The sequence below is a fragment of the Bombus huntii genome, chromosome 3 (assembly GCF_024542735.1).
Source record: "Bombus huntii isolate Logan2020A chromosome 3, iyBomHunt1.1, whole genome shotgun sequence".
Taxonomy (NCBI): domain Eukaryota; kingdom Metazoa; phylum Arthropoda; class Insecta; order Hymenoptera; family Apidae; genus Bombus; species Bombus huntii.
The window spans coordinates 12,424,187-12,445,043 of record NC_066240.1 but is presented as its reverse complement, the minus strand read 5'-3'; the positions used below and the strand labels follow the sequence as shown (position 1 = coordinate 12,445,043).

At 43.5% G+C, this 20,857-nt stretch overlaps 1 protein-coding gene across 3 annotated transcripts in view; it reads left to right on the top strand.

Moving 5' to 3' along the window:
- LOC126863638 (fringe glycosyltransferase) overlaps nucleotides 1-20,857 on the top strand; it is a 132,837-nt gene that overhangs the window by 11,193 nt on the left and 100,787 nt on the right. For all 3 annotated transcript variants that reach the window (XM_050614016.1, XM_050614017.1, XM_050614018.1), the window contains 2 exons: nucleotides 845-893; nucleotides 6,779-6,881. In XM_050614016.1, the coding sequence (XP_050469973.1) occupies nucleotides 845-893; nucleotides 6,779-6,881 (152 nt within the window). The remainder of the gene's footprint in view (nucleotides 1-844; nucleotides 894-6,778; nucleotides 6,882-20,857) is intronic.

Genomic DNA, 20,857 nt, shown 5'->3' with positions numbered 1-20,857 from the left:
AGAGACAAACCATAAGTAGACTATAATTTTGCTAGACGTTCTGAAAGTTTGGCAGTTTGGAACAGCACGGACATTGGCTTTGAACAACTTCAAAATTCTCTCTAATATCTTTACGATATAGAGTGGTTGAGAAAAGTAAGGAAGACGCGTCATTGTATCTGTTGTATCATCTACGTACTAATTAATTAGGTTCGAGCATATTAAATTCCGTATCGTTCGGTAGTACTTTGGCGCGGGGCAACAAAAACTCGATACACTATGAATTTTCAATGTATAATCTGAGAAAAAATTCTTTAATGGAAAACGTGTGTCAATTCATTGTATAGTCGCTGTATTAATCTCTGTAATTCTACGAAATTTACTCCAGCGTGTTCGAATAGCTTCGATTCAACGATATCTTATTCTCCATAATTACAGATGTATGAACGGTCTGTAATTTACCACGTACGAATGTGTATAATTTATTGGCGATTAAGTACAGATAAAAATCTGTTGACAACTATCTTAATCTGTTGCTTGTCCCTACAAAAATAATAAAAATAAAGAAAAAAAGGGAGAGAAAATAAGGAAAAAGAAGAACTTTATTTTCGCAGCGGCGATCGAGGGTGAAACTCGCGAGAGCGATTTATCGAGCTCGGTGGACGTAGATGGAGCGATGCAAGCTCGAAGCAACGGAAGAAATCGAAATTTATGATCGGTACGTGGCGCGTGTTAGCCGCGGTAAACAATGGCGTCTGCGTACGTGACCGACACGTCGATCGTTAGAGTCAAAACCGGCGTAGAAGTAGCTCTTACCCGGTCGTCGAGTACTCTCGGTTTAACCTTTCTTTATTTCTCATTTCAGACTTGGTTCTTCACCGACCGGGACGATCCCTACTTTCAAAATCAGACCAGTGAGTATACTTTGTACTCGTTTACCTTCTACTCTTCCCATTGACATTTTACTCGGCGATCTTGTTTCGTCTTGCTTTTCCTCGAATTTGATTACTGCGTTTTCGAACGTGGAGAACTCGAGGAAACGTCCGCGAGCCAGTAAAATCCACGAGCGAGAAACACCGCTCGATCTTCGATCTCCGTGTGACGATACGTAGAAATTTTCTTTTGTTTTATTTATTTATTTACATTTTACAATTTGTCCAGTAGGACATTCGGTAAAATATTATAGCTTAGTGGTATAATGATATAACATGTGGATGGCTACCCCCAGTGGGATACCATCTTCGAATGATACGTAGAAATGGCACACGTTTCTGACTTTTCGACTTTCGGTCGTGTTTAGCGAACGTTCCGGTTTGCTTCCTCGGGACAGACGCGAGAAAACCTGGACAAAGGGCAATTAAGGGGGGGCTAAGGTTAATTCGTACAAAAATAAGGCATGTTTTTGTGAATTATTTGTGACGACACGGTTAAAATCTCTTTATTAAAACCAATAGTACATTAAAGTATGACATTCGAAGAATATTGTATAAAATTTTCACGGAGAAATATTAAAAAATACGGCAATGGCAGCGATTATTCGGACGTGTCTCGGAAAAAAGGTAGAATTGCGGTGCACTTGATAATTTGGTGCTGGATCATCTGAAATCGAATTAACCTTAGCCCCCCCCCCCCCCTTAATACCAACGGCACGATGGAAAAGCCTAGTCGTCGTGGAAGTTGAAAATCTAAAATAGGTGGGAATATTTCCTAAAAGTATGTTTAGTCCTTTGCGCTCGACGTAGCTGGCCATGTTCTTCCTTTTCTTCTTTGTTTCTTTATACGATGCGAAAGCGAAATTCGAAAGAAACGCGCGTCTGTAAGAAATTTGCAGCTCGTGTAATTTTGTGTTACGTAATTGACAGTAATCCGTGATCAGTGTCTTCTCGAAGGGAACAGTCGAGTGTAAAGAGTTTCATACAGTGTCGTACTTGCTGCTTTAGTGCGCGTGAATTAACCAGTCAGCTGTTTTTGACGGGTATACTCGTCACGAGGAAATGCCACTATTTTGCGTTACCACGAGCCCTGTCAGTAATAAAATCCAAAAATAAAACGGTTATTTCGTTGTAACTTAATTCTATATCGTAAGAGTCACGCGTACTCCGTGCCCGACGAGTATACTCGTCATCGTTTACTTTTTGCCAAACGTTTTTTACACGCATTTCAAAGAGGTCGTAACAGCTAACTGGTTGAACAGTTTAGCTGGGGAACAGCGTCGATAGAAACTTCGGAGCAATTAGAAAATTTGGAACCAACGACGAGATACCCTGTACATTTTGGAACATCGTGAAACAGTAACGCGTGGGATAACTACATGCCGATTAAAATACAGACACAAACTTCCTGATTCTACGTAATAACAAAGATTAAAACACCTACGAAGCTACCGCCGTATCTCGTCACGCGATTCCTCTCGGGACTTTCATTAATTAAGCAAGTAATTAAGCCCGAAAAAGTCGCTTCTCGTAGCGACTAAATTCGAGGCTCGACTTTGTCGATCTCCTCCTAGCCAGTCATCCCTATCATCGTTCTGTCCAACCAAACTATAATTTTATTCGTACCACCCTGGTATCCTAATATATCAAGGATCGTACAGTCGGACAGTTTTATTTCATTATATCATATGTATAAAAAAAAAAAGAAAAAAAAAAGAGGGGAAAGGGACGTAGCGGAGGAGAAAGGATAAACGAGGGAGCGGATAAATAGAAAAGAACGAAGAAGAAAGAAAAAGAAAGAAGAACCGAATAGGAGCGTTTATTTCTGTTGTAATACGAGGCACGGATAATTACGGCCGGGCTTAATGGTTGGCCTCGTTTACGCGATAATTGCCGGCGCGGAACGAACGAGCGTGTAGGAGCTGGCTCGCTCGCGGACCCGTGCTCGTCAATCATTTCAAAAGTTCGCTCGTCGTGCCCGGTTAATGGTCGCCAACCGAAACACACCGCCTCGCAACGACTGTCCACTCAACGTGGGTTCGATGTTTTAATGGCTGTGGATCGTGGACGACACGCGTGTATCGTTATCTGGCAAGCCGCGGGATTAATCCGACGAACCGGCGTAATTGGACTGGCATGAGATGCTCCCGGATTGATTTAAGGGGGAAGGGATCGCGTTGATCGACCACCTGCTGGATTCGATCGAATCCAATGGAAATGGAATTTAGTTGCCATTCTCCTCCGAGTCGCTTTATCAAAGGATTTCGTATTGGTATTTCGAAGAATCGAGCGAGGATCGCGACACACTTTCGAGTCGATCTTCGGAATCTTCTCGCGGAGATTCGTTACGCAGGCGTTTTGTAGTTTCGAAGAACTTGGCGAAGATGTTGGGACAAATTTTGGAATCGATGTACTCGAATCTCCTTCTCGAGGAAATACGTTGAAGAGTAGCGTTGGAATTTCTTAGAATTTCACGAAGATCTTTGCACGATGAACAATTTTGGAGTCGATGTACTCGAGTCTTCTCCGTCGAGGAGATATTTCAAAGAGCAGTTTTGGAATTTCGTAGAATTTCGAAGATCCGAAGATCCAAGCATCGTCCAAAGACGATGACAAATTGTGGAGTCGATGTACTCGAATTTCCTTCTCGAGGAAATACGTTGAAGAGTAGCGTTGGAATTTCTTAGAATTTCACGAAGATCTTTGCACGATGAACAATTTTGGAGTCGATGTACTCGAGTCTTCTCCGTCGAGGAGATATTTCAAAGAGCAGTTTTGGAATTTCGTAGAATTTCGGAGATCCGAAGATCCAAGCATCGTCCAAAGACGATGACAAATTGTGGAGTCGATGTACTCGAATTTCCTTCTCGAGGAAATACGTTGAAGAGTAGCGTTGGAATTTCCTAGAATTTCACGAAGATTTTTGCACGATGAACAATTTTGGAGTCGATGTACTCGAGTCTTCTCCGTCGAGGAGATATTTCAAAGAGCAGTTTTGGAATTTCGTAGAATTTCGGAGATCCGAAGATCCAAGCATCGTTCAAAGACGATGACAAATTGTGGAGTCGATGTACTCGAATTTCCTTCTCGAGGAAATACGTTGAAGAGTAGCGTTGGAATTTCCTAGAATTTCACGAAGATTTTTGCACGATGAACAATTTTGGAGTCGATGTACTCGAGTCTTCTCCGTCGAGGGAATTTTTGAAGAAATTATTTTGGAATTTTGAAGAATTCTATCTATCCTGGAACGTATTGGAGTCGACGCACGAATCTTCTTCGTCTTCGTCGAAGGGATTCATCGAGATCCAAAGAATCTGGATATTTTCTTGCTGCGATTTGAAACGGACGTTTCAAGGGTAAAGAGTGGCGTACGATGACAACTTCTTCGATCGATGTCGCAGTCTCGTCGTTAGATAATCACGCGTTGATCAAAGAAGGAGAAGCGGCGCCGCGTGTCGATCAGGCCGAACCAGATTCCACCTTGCAGCAGATTCTGCGACCGGTTTCCGAGGGGACAGATCGATCGATCGCCTTCATTCGACCCGACATCTCGGCCACGCGCGAAAGTCTTAACTTCTAACGAAAACTAATTCCAACTTCTAAACAGAATTCTTCCATCGAACACGAGTACAAAAGCAGGATATTTCTCTCGTCGAATTTACAATCGTAAATCTCTCGCAAGAAGCGAGAAAAACTTATGGGAATACAGTTTCCGCAAACTTCGTTTTCGCGAACGAAATTTTAATAGCGGCTGATTAACCGAACTTTAGCTCAGCTATAAGTAACGTCTGACATTAAGATGTAAACAGTAGGGGCACGGGTTACGTGACACGCTGTGGTAGCTCGCGGTCGATACGAGTTTGCGACATTATCACGGTGCTTAGAAGCAACTGTTTCTCGCGATCATCTTGTACGAACGTGAGTTCGCATCGACCGAGCAAAAAGCCATATACAGCGAGAAGCAATAGGTAAACTTTTGTTACACGAACCACTGACTTTACGTTGTTGTTTTGCTACGATTTAAAGGTCTTTGAAAGCGCCAGTTCGTCAATGTAGTAGTATTTTCCCGATATGTTCCTCCGCATAGTTTGCGAGTGTTCAATTCGTAGGGCCGCTAAATTAACAACGAGCTTCGTCCAAGCTGTTGTAGAGTAAATACTAGGCTACACGCGTAACGCATGTAACGTATTTTGTATTTTCGCGAATATGAAAAATTTTCACTGGAAATACGAAATAAGGAGGGGGAAAAGGAACGTGATTTTTTGCTCCACTGATCCAATTCCGTCGGTTCGTGAATATGGCGGTAATCTCGGCGGACGAAGGAACAAGGGTGGATTACGCGAGGCAGGTAGAAAGGGGCCCGTGGTGGAGGTGCAAACCGGTGCAGAGCGCGTGGTGAGGTCAAATGTCGGACGGTGCCCGAGGGCTCGCGTGCTCATCCCCTCCTCCTTAAGTCCTTCCGTGCCCGGTATTATCCTCCCTGTTGTTGGCTGCGTCCACCCACGCGGCCAACTGATGCGTCAGTTTCGCCGCAGGGGAACACGTGAAGCTACGTTGCTCCGAATTCTTCTCAGTTTCCAAGACATTTCCAAGAGGAAATATTTTTGCATACTTTTTACTTCTTTTTATTTCCTACGAGGAAATTTTCGAAATTGTCATAAGTTCATGGAGCATTACTATTACAGATTGCGTACGTACGTAAAAGTTCATATTTTTACGAATACTATTGGCGTATGATCTGTTAGATTGGCCTAAAAGTGTCTTTCGTTTCGCAAGGAAATAATAGATGCACGATGTCGCTTTTTCTTTTGTATTATTCTATTGAATTACGTACGACCGATTTTGTTCTATTGGAGGAATCTTTGGATATTTGAAACGAATATGCAAAATTACGTACATGTCCCAATATGCATAATACAATGCAAAATACAGCCCGTTTATATCTTTTTATATTTTCTACTCGTATTTTATTCATCGATACTTGTATCGCACGAATGTTTGTATGCTCGTATGCACCTGGCGTCACCTTGTGTAAGTAATAAGTGTAAGTATAATGCAAATGAAAGAAAAAGGCAAACTCGTTTAAGTAAATAAAAGAAACAAACAAGCGAGATACTAACGTTTCGTAACTGGAAATTTCCCGCGCGCGCGTAATTATTACATTCCCGCGTCTAATTAGCACAACGAAGTTTTACAAGTTGCAAATCGAAAGTTATATCGGTATCGATAAATTCGCGATAGCAACAACGTCGCGTTTCGCGCGTAAATTGCACAAGCTACGAGTCAAGCTAATTATCCTATTTGTGACAAATCTACAAAAAAGGAAAAATGAAAGTAGACACGAAAAGAAGCCTACAACTGGTAACTCGTCGATTTGCTAACAGTACGAGCGGCCGTTAATAGATAGCAAATTATTATGCAAGCGTTCGATCATCGAATCAGCGTCGTTGTTACCGAGTATTAATCATCCGAGGTCCAGGATGAAACCGGCCGTAAAACCTGCGACCTTTTTCTCTTATCTTATCCCTGCAAGTTATTCTTCGCCGACCTCTGCGCGATTATTAAGCGGCCGTGTAATTACGGCGAGCGGTTCGAACGGTTAATTGTCGCGTATTGTTGGCGGAGCGTAATTGAAATACTCGCGTATCGTGGGAGCGTCCGTGGCTGGAAGGTGGAACGACGTGTATCACGATGATCGAGGTGTGCCCTCGAAAGCACGTCCGATAAAGGAGAAGAGAAACGAGCGACGAGGATCGAGCCGAATTAATTAAGCCTCTGTACCGACGAGGATGATTATTAACCTCTTAATTAATTACATCGCCCACTACTATCCCTCGCTGAACCTTGGTGTCCCTGTTTGATTGCAGACGGCCATATGATCAACACCAAGTGCTCGTCCTCGCACAACAGGCGGGCCCTCTGCTGCAAAATGTCCGTCGAGTTCGACAGGTTCCTCGACAGCGGCCGCAAGTGAGTACTATTTCCGATTGTTACATTTTTTCCATTTTTTTATCGCGTTTCTATCGCGTTTTTTGGTAGGCTAAAAAACAGTGGGATATTTTGAGGGAGAGCGAGGTCGGAATGATATTTCGACGTTCGTTGGACGTAGAAGTGTTAACGTTAGAATGTCACACTGGTCTTTTATGACCCCGACGTTTTAGGACGTAGAATTTTAGAAAGCGATTTTAATTATGATATATCGGAAAATAATTGGAAAATAATTGCGGATGGCGTCGCAACGTCGTGTCTGTAGAAAAACGTACAAATGCCAATAAATGTTAGTTAATTGTTTTGTCTTTTTACTTTCCTCTGCTATCTGTCTAAACGAACGGAACGTTAAATTCTCTCTGCGACTAAGAGGTAGCACGTACAGGCTTCTCTATAGATACACGCGATAGTTGAAAGAAGGCAGCGTGTCGTTCCTGGGTTAATCATTCTATCGTTAACGTTTAGCCAAATGTTAGTTATAATTCAGCCGAGAACTTTGCTCGCGTTCGTTGAAAGTTTATCGAATTCACGACTTTCCTAATTCCATTGACCGGTCCTGTTCTCGTGGAACAGTCCGAATATCTCGAAAGAAGGTTTGTAGAAACACGAAAGGGCGAGCGGGCCCGACAACAGGTTGTTCTTATGGGCAGTCCGAGGCTTGTGCGCGTGGTACGAGTGCTTAGAAGTTCTCCGCTGGGACAAGTTCATCCGATACGTCCGAGTTAGCCGGACCACGCGCAGCTAAATTATCGTTTCCTCCTCTTTTTCGAATCGAAGGGACCTCGATACCGGTGTTCCACCGACGGTGCGTCCATAATATTCTCGATATCGAATTGGTCGTTGATCCAATAAGCTTCAAAATGCAAGTACGTCGCGTTAAATTTGTGTTGCGAGAGGTGGTTCGACATTCGGCCCTCGAATTGTATCGTCGAATCGTAAATTTCTTTCTTTTTTTTTTTTTTTTATTTATTTGTTGAAATTACAATCAATTCTCGCGTTGAGAATTTTCAGTAATTTTTCTGGCGTGGCACAGTGACATGGCTGTTTATTTACAATAAGTTAATACTTGTTATAGATAGGTATAATTTATAAGTATTATAAGTAAGTGCATATGCTTAATCGTAAATGACTACGATAATCTTAGAGTATTCGTATTATACAGGGTGGTTGGTAACTGGTGGTACAAGCGGAAAGGGGGTGATTCTACGCGAAAAAAGAAGTCGAAAATATAGAATAAACATTTTTTTTTTAATTTTTCCATCGAGACAACGATCTACAGTGAGATCCGTTATAACGAGACGCGATAAAGTGCACGCGTACCGAGCGCAAATTCAAAGTCGATTTTCTCGAGAACAAAGCCTCGAACGAAAAATTGTTATTCTATAATTTTTACAATTGTAAGAAGTTGAAGCGCTCCGGTTACCAATGACCCAATCAAAGTATTAATACGCAGGCCATTCGTATTCGACTTAATTTGCCTTTTGTACCTTACGCATTCCCATAAATCATCGATAGTTTCTATCGCATGGTAAAACATAGAGTCGCGAAATAAGAAATGATATGCCTAGTATAAAGTTAAACGATACGATCCGAGTTGTCGCGTGTCGTTCTTCGTGAACGATTGCGCGATTACTTGTGCGTCTTAGTTTATCAGCTTGGTTTTTCCTTCTAGGTGAATCAGAGCGATGAGAAAATGACGACGGAGGCTCGAGATATTAGGTTGTTTCTTGTTGTATATTGTTTCGTAGAATTACGTACCATTTCGTTCCGTTTAGATAAACACCGCGACATTTCACAGACTCGGTTTCACGTTTGTACGAAGGTGCACCGTTGTAAAAAACACGTTTGCGGAAGAAAGACGCTTTCCGGACAACCTAATAGACGTACCGTGTTTTGTCCTAAGTTACGTCGAACGCTTATTCGTTTGAAACGCAACGTTCGCGATAGCAAAGTTTCGTTAAATCGACGATTTCTTTATTTTATCTCGTGACTATAAAACGATATAAATATCCAGCAGACTCGTAAATGAGAACACGGTATACCTATGGACTTATAAGCCACAAATATGAGGCTAATATTAGTCTCTCCTTAGCCATTAGATGCTTCCACATATTAAGAGAAGAGCTTATAGAGTTTTAGAGCACGCTGAGATTCGTATCTGCGTTGATTGTTTGCTTTTCGGGCGGTTTCTAGACGAACGTTTGAAGTTCTCGCTAATGCCCCGACAGACAGTTATTTCCTAGCTGGATGGAATTTATTTTCTCTGCTTTTTCCGACAGGCTCTTAATATGCCTCTGTATGCCGTGGATAAACGCGTGTTTCTCAGATATTAGAAGTTATGGAATTTTGAAAAGACGGGGAACGGTACTCTAGAGATGTTGGAGATTTCAAAGATGGCTCGGGTTTCTTTCCGCTAATTGCAACGTTTCTGTCTTCTTTTTTTTTCGTTTTTACAAACAACCTGGTCCAGGAGAAACGTCGTAGATTTTGGAAAATTTATGTTTGCCTTGGGACGAAGGCGAGTATGAAAAAATGAAAAAAATAAAGATTCATCTGGAAATCTTGCGACATTTTTCCTCTTCGACCAAATAGACCTTCGTGGTTATTTAAGATTCTCAGCAAGAGAAGACCCTCGGTTTTCTTCGTTCTGGTTTCCAGGTGCCGTGGAAAGGGTGTCAAATTTTTCGAAAGCGGAACGACACGACGAACCGGCCAGCATGAAAAGCGCTTGTTTGCAAATGAGATGTTATTGCTGCCGCTTGACCGTCGAATATTCTTGTTTGGATAGGGTGGCACGATCGTCGCGTCAAAATATTATCCCTGACTGAAAAAACATGCCTAATGGGGCCGTCGTCGTAGCGGACCAATTGCCGCGTTTCTGCCGTCTTTTCCAGCTCCTTCCTTTTTCTCTATTTATTTCATAACCGCATAAAAGCTTCCTTTCGAACCTCCATTGTCCGCGTAGAATATTTCATGTTTTTTCAAAAAAACAAAAAGACAGTAGAAACATTAGAAAAACGTTTAGATAGAAAAAAATGAGTAGAATATTGACGAAAGCAAGCTACATGTTTTGAACGTTTGAAAAATCAATTATTACAGGTGAAACTATTATTATTCGTTAAAGATACATCGAGAAAGGCTACTGACGAAGGTACTTCCGGTTTCGGGAAGGGAATCTCTTGGTAGCCACTTTTTCCCATAACAATCCCTCGTCGGCTACTTGGAGTGTTTACGTGAAACGCGTAAACCAGCGCACCAACGATGTAACCGCGATAAGTACGAAGATCAAAGAGCAACTGCGAGATCCTTGCCCCCAGAGGGATAGAGAGTCAGAGAACGAAGAACAAGCTGTAATTGCAGCTGTTAATCCGACTACGGAGAGACCATTACCGTATATCTGTTCTTTCCGCGTGTCTTAACGTAAAAATCTACTTTCGAGCGAAGTACCTGGCTAATTCCTTGTCCTTTGATCGCGATCGTTCTTTACTTCGATTTAAATACGTCGATAATTTCGGTAGAATTCTGATAACGTTCTGACGAACGATCGTTACGACGTGGAATTAAATTGGACAAAAATTCAACTGATAATCAAGATTCGATCTAGAAATATTATCGCTCTTTCCACGTGTCCCTTCGACAAGTAAAATCCATTTTCCAGCTAAATACCTGCGTCACGATCGTCCTTTGGCTTGCTTGAAATACCTCGATAGTGTTAGTCAAATTTTGACAACGTTCTGACGAACAATCGTTACGACGTGGAATTAAATTGGACAAAAATTCAACTGATAATCAAGATTCGATCTAGAAATATTATCGCTCTTTCCACGTGTCCCTTCGACAAGTAAAATCCATTTTCCAGCGAAATACCTGCGTCACGATCGTCCTTTGGCTTGCTTGAAATACCTCGATAGTGTTAATCAAATTTTGACAACGGTCTGACGAACAATCATTACGACGTGGAACTAATAAAATTAATAAAAATTCAATCGACGATGAATGTAGAAATATAGTCGCTGTTTCTACGTGTCCTTTCGACCAATAAAATCCATTTTTCGATCGCGTTCGTCCCCCAGCTCGATTTAAATACGTCGACGATACCAATAAGATGTCGATAACGGTGCAACGAAGAATCATCGCGACGGAGTTTGAAATTTAGGAAAAATTCAGTCGACGACAAACCCCGAGATATCATCCACTCGAACCGAGGAAACGTTTAGTTTATCTAATATTCTTAAGAGGAGAAAAAAGGTAGGCAAGACCTAACAAAAATATTTGATCGCGAGTTCCCACAGAAGCCGAAAACACTCTTGTCGTGGACGTGGAGTGTCTACAAAGGCAGCCATCAGCCTCTTTACCAGTCTCTCTCCGACTTATTTACTAAAATCTCATCAAACCCTCTGGAACTCTTGTATTCTCTGGCGTGGACGTTTAATTGGTCTCTTTCGGCGTCCCTTTGACCAGCATTTTCCCCTAACTGGCCAGCAGCCAGCACACGTGCTCTGGATGGGCACGGTGCTATTCGTGCCGAGCGAATCCTTTTGTCCTCTTTGAGAAAAGTCCACAATACGGTACGCCAGAGCCGAAGGACGAACAGGACCAAAGCCGTGCTTCGTCGTTGTCGTTGTCGTCGTCGACGTCGTGAGCAGCGAACGCTGCAAAGGGATTAAGCGAGAGGGAAGAAGAGGTGTGCACCAGCTGGCCCGAGATGGAGACGATTCAATCTCCCTTTTTCTATCTTTCTCTCGCTTCTTCCTTCGGCTTTCGAAGGGCGTTCGAGGAAGAAAGGCCGGACGAGTGTCTCGAATGTCACATGCGGGCTCGTTCCTCCTTGTCCCGTTCCTTCGCAGCCTGCACGCCTGTTTCTGGGATCCTCTTCCTCTTGTCCGCAACCCTCCTCCCTCTTCTCCTTCGTCGTCGTATTCTTCTTCTTCTTCTTCTTCTTCTTCTCTTCCTTCGACTCTTTCCCCCCCTCGAAGCTTCTTTCTCGTTGCCACTCGACGTGTGTTTTAATCCTCCTTTTTATTTTCCTTCCTATTTTCGTTTTTACTTTCGTGCTCGTGTACTTCAACCCTCTGTATATAGGAGCGTGAGCGTCCGCGAGGGAGGAGCGTGCTTGATTTATCGGGGCACGGAAAGTTTCATACGCTTTTCGACGGGTCGTTGGAAACCTCGTCCTTCTTGGATTACACTGGATATTCGTCGTCGGCCAGGGAAATGATTTGTCGGTGCCGTTGCTTTGGTTTCTGGCTTCTTGCTTTTCCACGTGTACTTCCCTTGGATATTTTTATCCCTGCACTTTTCCATACTACGTTGCCAACAATTTTTTATCCTCCTTCGAGGATTAGCTTCGCATTTCGATCGTTATTAACGCGTTAAAATTTACACAATCTTTGCCAAATGTGCAACGTATGTACCTCTCGCTGTAATCCTTTGCGAGCTTAAATTTCTACGAAATAATCATTCGAATATCCAATAACTCCAACGTGAACACATTTTTCTAAACAATCTACGATGCAACAAGATTCAGCAAACGACACGGTCCAATTTAACTGCTTGTTTCTTATTAGCGTTTGCATCCAAAATTTTCAAACCTTCGGCTCGTTACCCACGCGAGGTACGGAATACGCGAGAAACAATAAGATTTCTATACGTGGAATACCAACAGCGAGTATCTAAGAACTGCCTATGCTTCAATTTTCTGGAATGTTTAAAATAAGACGAATTACGAACGATGTTTGGATAACATTGTCAGAGAGAAAACGCAGGGAAATACGACGGAAGATTTTGCGAAAATTAGACGTTACGGTGCGATATTCCTCGGTTTATCGCGGCTCTCAGGGCAAAATACATGCGATACGCGCGTGATAGCCAACGTGTTAAGCTCTCGAGGAACGATAACTTACAAGCACCGACGAAATACCCATCCTCCGCGGGAAGATGTCTTCATTTTTTTCACGAGGAGGCCAGATTCCGTGGCTGAGAGGCCGCTACTTATCGTCCTGGTTAAATTACCGGCATCGATTTCGCACGTTCGCGTTCGTCCAATTATGCGAGCGTTTTACGCGTCGCCACTTAGATCCGCGCTATCGATAAAAGTACGACGGTGCCGCGCGAATTTATGGAATTCCTTGTGATGCGTGCAGCTGCTTTCCAGGGCATTCGCTAGCGTACCGCGTGTTTTTACGATTCGCCGCTGTTCGACGATTCGACGAGTCGATATTTCGCGCGATTTACGCCGCGGAACGGACGCGCCCGTCCACCGATCCCATTTGCCACGCTCGAAACGAATATGTTAACGAACCCGTTTTCACGTTGTCGAGCCGAAGAATTTTTACGCGCAGCTTCTTTAATTCAGCTTAGCTTCCGTTTCGCCGCGTTGCTCTCTGCAAGACCTTCGAGTGCCTCGAGTGGGACTTACGAGTGTCTGGCAGTCGGACTACCGCGTAATTTGGCTCCTTTCGAGTTCCATGGAATTTTCAAACGCGCGCAGTAATAGCTGTGTCTGTTCCAGTGCTTACGAGTGGACCGCGGATGTTTATGTAGTCACGCCTTTACGAACGTAACTAAAGCGACAGATTTCAACGAAAGATTCGTCCGATTCGTTGGATATAACGAGTACGGTATACGCGTTGGATAGCTGGTTCTACAGTTTCGTATATCGCGTGCGTACGGTGCATTTATGTTGTCTTAGATTTCTTGCGAATCCATTAACATCTACGTTCTATTTGCGTAAATTCATATTTTCTTTTTTTTTTTTTTTTATTTATTTAGTCGTTTACATTCACAATTTGTCCGATTTGGACATTTGGTAGAATTTTTTGGCTGAAATTCATAGTTTCGCGAACGCAACTAAAGCGCTAGATCACGAGCACGGGTTCGTTTATTAAACAGACGGAGAACCGTCTCTCGGATATGCGTAGTTTCGCGTATTACGCGTATTTTGTGCATTTCTTCGGCTTAAACTTCCTCTAAATGCGTCGACATCTGATATTTTTATCCGATCTTGAGCACGAATTTCTTTCGTATATTAAATAGATCGAGAACCATCTTTCGGATTTTCACCTTACACTTTGGAGCGTTGCGTGTAATTTGCGCATTTTTCCACTCTCAAATTTCATCCTGGTCTACTCGTACAGTGGTTTACAAAGATACCCGATCGCTTATCACACGAAATCGTTACAGGTGTATCGCGTGTGCTGTATGAAATTTCTTAAAATCGTACGAGTATCGTGAGCGTGCTGGTAAAATGTGCAACCGATCTGAAAATGTATACGCAAATTACGAGGCTCACACGGCACGGACAGCGCTTTTAAACGTGTAATTACCACCAAAGATGAATACTCGTTCGATACTCTGGCTTGCTAACTTAACGAATAATTCGTCGTTCGGCTACTTTAACTCGTGACGAACATCTTTGAATTTCTATACAAATTTTCCGATCGGTTTCAGCTTTTCCCCATAGTTCGCTGAACGAACAACGTTAACGAAATTCCAACGTGTCCCGTGTAACACGCGTAATGTATGCGTGAAATGTTCCTACGAGTGTTGAAATATTTTTCCGAGGCTTTTTCGTCCACATTTCGAATCTCGTCAGTTCGACCATCAAAGTGGCCAGGGAATTGTAAATTGTAATTCGTGGGACGACGCGTGGTGTGGTAGGCTTCTTGCGAAGTTTGTTCGCGGTTGGGCTCGCGCATAAAGGCTTTTTTACGCGTGGCGGTCGTGGCCGCGTGATCGGAATTCGACGAGGCTGCGCGCGACCAAAGGATACGCGACCAGAAACGGAATCGATTAAACCGCGTCCGTGTCCCAAATCGATTTATCCCCTAGCATCGATCCGCCCCGGGACATCGTGCCTCGACCTCGTTTCATCGACCGCTTTCATCGAGAATCGCTTTGGTTTTGCCTCCTCGAGCCTGCTTTGGAGTCGCTTAAGTCATTGCCGATTGCCGATCGCTGGCGCCGTGTATCAACTTCCTTATAGAAATCTCCGCAATTTGTCACGTGGTCGATACACGCGAATGTTTCGCGCGAAACACATTTTCAGCAAAAAGCGCTGCATTGAATTTTCTTTCTGTGCTTCGTTCTTCTGTGTCTTTCTTATGGGATTACAATGTTCCGCTTGCACGCAATGATTCGTTCTTCCGTTCCGATTAATAAAAATACTTTATCCCCTCGAGATCGGAGAAAGCCGAAGTTTTTATCATTTTCTTCGTACCATCTTCGTTTTTCTTCGTCCAGTTTGTTACTCGACATACTACGCGATACTTTATTTAAAAAAGGAAACGCGGCGTGCTTCGAACATTAGGTAGAAAAGTTTCTTTCGTTTTGTAAGGAAATAATGGACGCACGGTGTTTTCCGTTTGATATTACTGTAGTATCGTGGACGAGGGGCCTGGGGGGTGTCGTGGTGGGGCTAAGACAAAAGATATCAGGCGAAGACAAAAGACAAGGGGTTGCTAAGGATATAAACAAATTAACAGCAGTATGAGTCGAGAAGCCAGAGAGTGTGGATCGCGTTGTCGAGAGAGAGTTGTTAGCGTTGTCGAGAGAGAGTTGAATCTGCGTTGACGAGAATCGTTAATTAATTATCTAGCTGTCTTAATTATAATACGTTGTTGCGATTAGTTCGTGTTAAATAATCATTGTTTTCTGTTTAATTAACATCCGTTTAATCCATTTATTATTAATAAAGTAATTATAATAGTTTAGGATATTACGTTATTTTATCGATTTTTGCGTATGAGCCATTTTGCTCTATCAAAATAAAGATCACAAGGTTCGACAGATTAGTTTTCATGTTTGTGCAAAGATGCGTCGTTGTAAAAGACGTGTCTGTAAAAGAAAGACACTTTTAACATAATATTCCCATAGATCTCCGGAAATGAAGATGCTATGTAACGTTTTAACCGAGAAGAGCGCTCTTATCGTAGGATGCTTTAATCGATTACACCACCGTGTGTGGCATCATTTCGTCCGCACGAGTCGTAGCTATCGTAGATAAAGTTGTTAAATATCTATGCGACATTTTTGCACAATTAAAGACACGGGACTGGAATATAGATGCGTGTTAATCGTAATGAAAATTGTAACGACTACTGTAACTCTATTTCAGATATTCTACGCAATTTTATACAGGGTGGTTGGTAACTGGTGGTACAAGCGGAAAGGGGGTGATTCTACGCGAAAAAAGAAGTCGAAAATGTAGAATACAAATTTTTCGTTCGAGGCTTTGTTTTCGAGAAAATCGACTTTGAATTTTGGCTTGGTACGCGTGCTGCACTTATATCGGACTCACTGTAGATCGTTGTCTCGATTCACGTTACGTCGATAAACACTTCCAATGTGACCGAAGTGTTTTCCTACCTATTAACTTACCATCCGACTTTTATCGCCGTCCACTATCGGTACCTATTAGTCTATCATCATGTCTACATATATATATTTTTTTATGTATTTAAATATCGTACAGACACGTGAAAATCGGCATATAATCGATCGCGTACGTAATTTCGGCTTATCGTTTGCCACATAAGGTTGGCACGAACTGGGCTTAAGGGCCTTTCCTTTCAACCGATCCAGGTTCGGACAAATTTCGAGCAAGCGTACTCGCGCGAAACGTATCGCGAGCGGGCCGTGGTCCGGCTGCCGTTCGTCCATTGTTGCTGGCTCTCCATAGAATTTTAGATCGGTAACGACGATACCGGTGATTTATAGGTGGAAGCGTATCTCGGTATTCCGCTCGTGGCCGGTGAAAGGATCAGCGAGCCGGTTGACGAGGAGCGTGCGGCATTTCAGCTTGTCTTATCGCGTTTCAGCCGGCACTAACCGCGGTTTGTACATCGATACGTGTATCGCTTCGTTCAAATAACGCGGCTGCGTTCTTTCGAAACCTTCGCGACCGCCTGTGTGCGCCACGACCAAATTCTTCGTGCGCGATTCTTTGAAAAGAAACCATTCGATAAGGAATATCCGTGGTATCGTTCTTTCAATATTTATCCGAGGTTCTTATCTTGAAAGAAAAAAAGAAAAAAAAAGATGTGGACTTCGGGAATCTTTGTTTATCGAGCTGTCTAAAAGATATAGAAATTTCGCGACTTGTACTCGCGGTACTTTACCTTTCGGCATCTCCTTACCTTTTGTAATATTTGAAATTTAAATAGCTTCGTTGTATTTGGTATTCAAGACTTCAAGAAAGTCTTTTTTCTTTTTTTTTTCCTTCTGTAGAATTGAAAATTCAGACGTTATTTCTAGACGGACTATATCTCAACGTTATATTCAGACATTCAATTCGCGTACGTTTTATTTGCATTCTTTTACACCCTTCTGCGTTTTATTCCATATTTCGGACGAGATATCGAATTTGATGCAACGACTGACTGTCGGAACGCTTTGCTGATCTCTGTGAAGTCTATGCTAGTCGTAGGTATCCCGTAACCTCTCGCATCTCGTTACGGTCCTAAGAAATTTCAAAGTGTTTTATACGACAGAATACATTCACGTACAATCTACATACACACGGTATGTCGATAAAAACTTTCTATAAGCGCACGAATGCTTTCGCTGTCCGGTCTGTTGGTCCCATTGCAAACCGCGCTCGCTCTTATCTACAAAAAGACACGAGGAAACGAGAACCGATTTTTTCCAACCTTCGTCGCCTCTTTTTATCACGACACGTCGTACGCGAACCGTCGTATCGTCTTGACGAAACAGAGACCAAAAAAAAAAAAAAAAAAATGAACGAAATTGTGCAAGCGTCGATCACGCAGACAGACGTTGCGGTGTTAAAATTCCAAAAAATATCAAGAAGTGTAGTTTCGCCCTGTAACGCCGCGAACTGCTCGTATAATGAAATTCCCGTACGCGAAGAACGTGTAAACGAGCAAGGACGCGACGTACATGGACAGTTGCCGTAATGCAACCGTTTCATAACCGACGAGGCATCGAACGCCTGTTCTTCTGGTGTTCGGGTCGCTCGGGGAGGCCGAGGATCCCGGGGATATCCTGCGTGTCCGCAATTACGGGCGGAACCCGCAAAAAAACTTGCTCCGCTCCTGGACACGAGGTTCCTCGGAACGGTGAATGCTCGCGTGACTTAGTATTATACATATAGGCAAGGGGCTGCCAGTAATGCCGCATAATAAGCGTTTAGGGACGCGGCCCGGACCTCCCCTTTTCTTCCTTCATCGAGATCCGCCGTTCTCCTGTCCACGCTGCTCGCTCACCGACGCTCCGTTAACGATTCTCTTTTGACTAGACGTCGATCGTCGTCGCGAGACGTTGCGCCATTCTGTCGGAAGGAGAATCTTTTGGACAATCGGTGCGTTTCTGTAATCGTTAATCATCTTTTTTCGTACGTCGTTCGGCCGCAACGACGTTCCTGGAAAGCAATAGTTGGGAGTAAATTGAACACACAGGCGTCGTATAAAAATGGGGCGTGTTGGCATCGTTCGTAGATCGATAGTTAGGCAGTCGTTATCGCGGTGGAGAATGAAAATTCTCGGCGATGGTGGCGCAAGGTTTAACGAACGAGGTTTAGGAAAGTGGAAGATGGGAAATGCGCTTGAATTTTCATTTATATACGCCGGCAGCCTTCTCGTCCGCGTTTTATGTCGCGGTGAAAAGCAAGCGAAACAACGGATTGAGTTTTCTCAATTCCTCGATTGGTTTTCGTCGAATAAAACGTAAAGTTTTATTCGTTTCGTCCGGAATAAAAATTTGCGTCGTTCTGTATGAAATAAAACTCGACGTCATTCCGTGTGAGATAAACCTTGTGGTCGTAGAGGAAGAACGAGATGCGACTGTCTTGTCGATAGAAATAAACGAAAGAGCAAACGACGAGGAAAGAAAGAGAGGAAGGAAGAACGTTCGGCACGCTGTTGCTCCAACTTTCCCTTAATCCTCGTGGAGAAACTGGCATAATGGGCCGGAAAACGTGGAACGTTGAGCACATGACTACGAGGTTGGAACGCGTACTACGTGTCGCCTGGTGGCAGGTGTATCGACGAACGACGTCCCCTTCGTCGTCTACGTCTACGTGATACGAATTCGGTGATCTCACGACGTTCCCGGAATCTGTCCCCGAGGAGAATATTATTTCTCGACTGGAATAAAGCACACGAGCACGATGGGTGGGGAATTGTTCACGTAGGATCACCGCTGGCCGCTCGCCAGTGTCGCCTTTTGTTCCCGGTTGCACGCGACCAGCCTCTCGACTCGATACGCGTCGCAGAAATGCTAATGTCCGATAGGAATGCGCCTCTGGTGCACCTCCGCCGACGTTTCGTCGACAGACAGACGTTACGTTTCTTTCTTTCGCTTTGGAATTTCAAATTTTCCAGCTGCGTTCGTATTTAGGAAATTTGGCATTCGATTCCTACAAATCTTGTCTTCTTTACTTTCATGTAGAACTTGACGAGCGGATCTACGCGCAAAGGTGGGGAACGCGGCATCCGATTTTTGGCTAATTTTCACTTTTCTTCGCGGAGATTGATTTTGTCGTTCTTTTTAGAACGCGGAGCTCGCCAAGTGGGTTTGTACGCGCGTAGGAAATTTAGATCGTAATTTTGGAAAATTTCGTCCTCTTCTCCTGGGATACAAATCCTCTTTGCTTCTCTTTTGATGGAATATAGAAGCTCGGCCAGGTAGATTCTCTACGTGGGAAATTTGAATCTCAACTTTCGGAAATTTCGCCTTCTTTCTCTGCGATATTTTTTTTCCATGGAATTTGCAACTCGGATTTATATCTACGTATATTCAGAAAATATGATTTCTTTTGGTTAATTTCGCTTCCTTTTCCTGCCATATGGATCTTCTTTTGTAGAATTTGACGACAGACTCGAATCCCACACGAACCTATACATAGAAAATTGTAATAGAAAGTGTAGGTTTCAGTTTTTAGTTTTCAAACGCGGATCTGCCAAATTTCTGGTTAAATCGAGCAACGTTTTCGAACTTGAATACTACGGCTTACGCTACAGTGGCATTGTTTTAGAAGGCAGGCCGACGATCGATCGTTTAATCGATTTGACCCGACCTGATCGTAGCCAATTGATTCGGATGACGCTGGTCCGTCGGACCGTGAGCCTCGCGGCCAGTCGAATCGATCGTTGCGTAACCGTGTCAAAATTAATGCTGATACACATCGACAGTGTCGCAGCTCTATCGCGTCCTATATATCTTTGACGATCTTTCGTAAATGCTAATTATCTACTTTTTAACGTACATTAATGGCCATTTCTTTTTTTTCACACGACGAGTATACGCGTCAACCGCGCCGAAACGACGCGTATACACGTCGAACGCTGTTAACCGGCTAAGAGTCTGGAAAGAAAGCAACGTTCGCCATGAAAATTCCGAATCAAAGTTCAACGCAAAATCCAAATAAACGCGCGGGTATCTCGAAGAAAATCTTTTGCTTCCGTTGTCGGTACTCAACGAGTTCCGTGAAGACGCGTTCAGACCAAACGAGCAAGAACACGAAGACGGAGCTCATTGACGACGAACGCTCTTAGAGATTAGACGGAGCATCAATATGTAATTATTCGCGATTCAGTGTTCGCTGGCACTGGTAACGACGTCTGATTATATTTACAAATGCACTCTCACGGAGCATTCGAATGCGTTCGCTGTCCTATTCGACGAACAGTCGCCAAACGGCGAAAGAACGACCGTTGGCGCTTTAATTTTGCCAAAGCGCGGGAAGAAGCAGCGTACGCTCGTTTGGCCTAAACGCAGCATCGCTCGCACTTGTCGAGAAACGGCGCGAGTGCTTGTCGCCATTTGCAAACTCGTGGCCGGTGCACTCCTGCCGTATGCACCGAAACTGGTTTGCACCTGATACCGGCTCCGCGATCGAATGACGCGTTTCAATGCGTCCTCCCTTCGTTCCTTTTCCCTTCTTCCTCTTCTCTTCCTCCTCTTCTTTAGCCCCGTTTCTTTGCTTCTTTTTCCATACC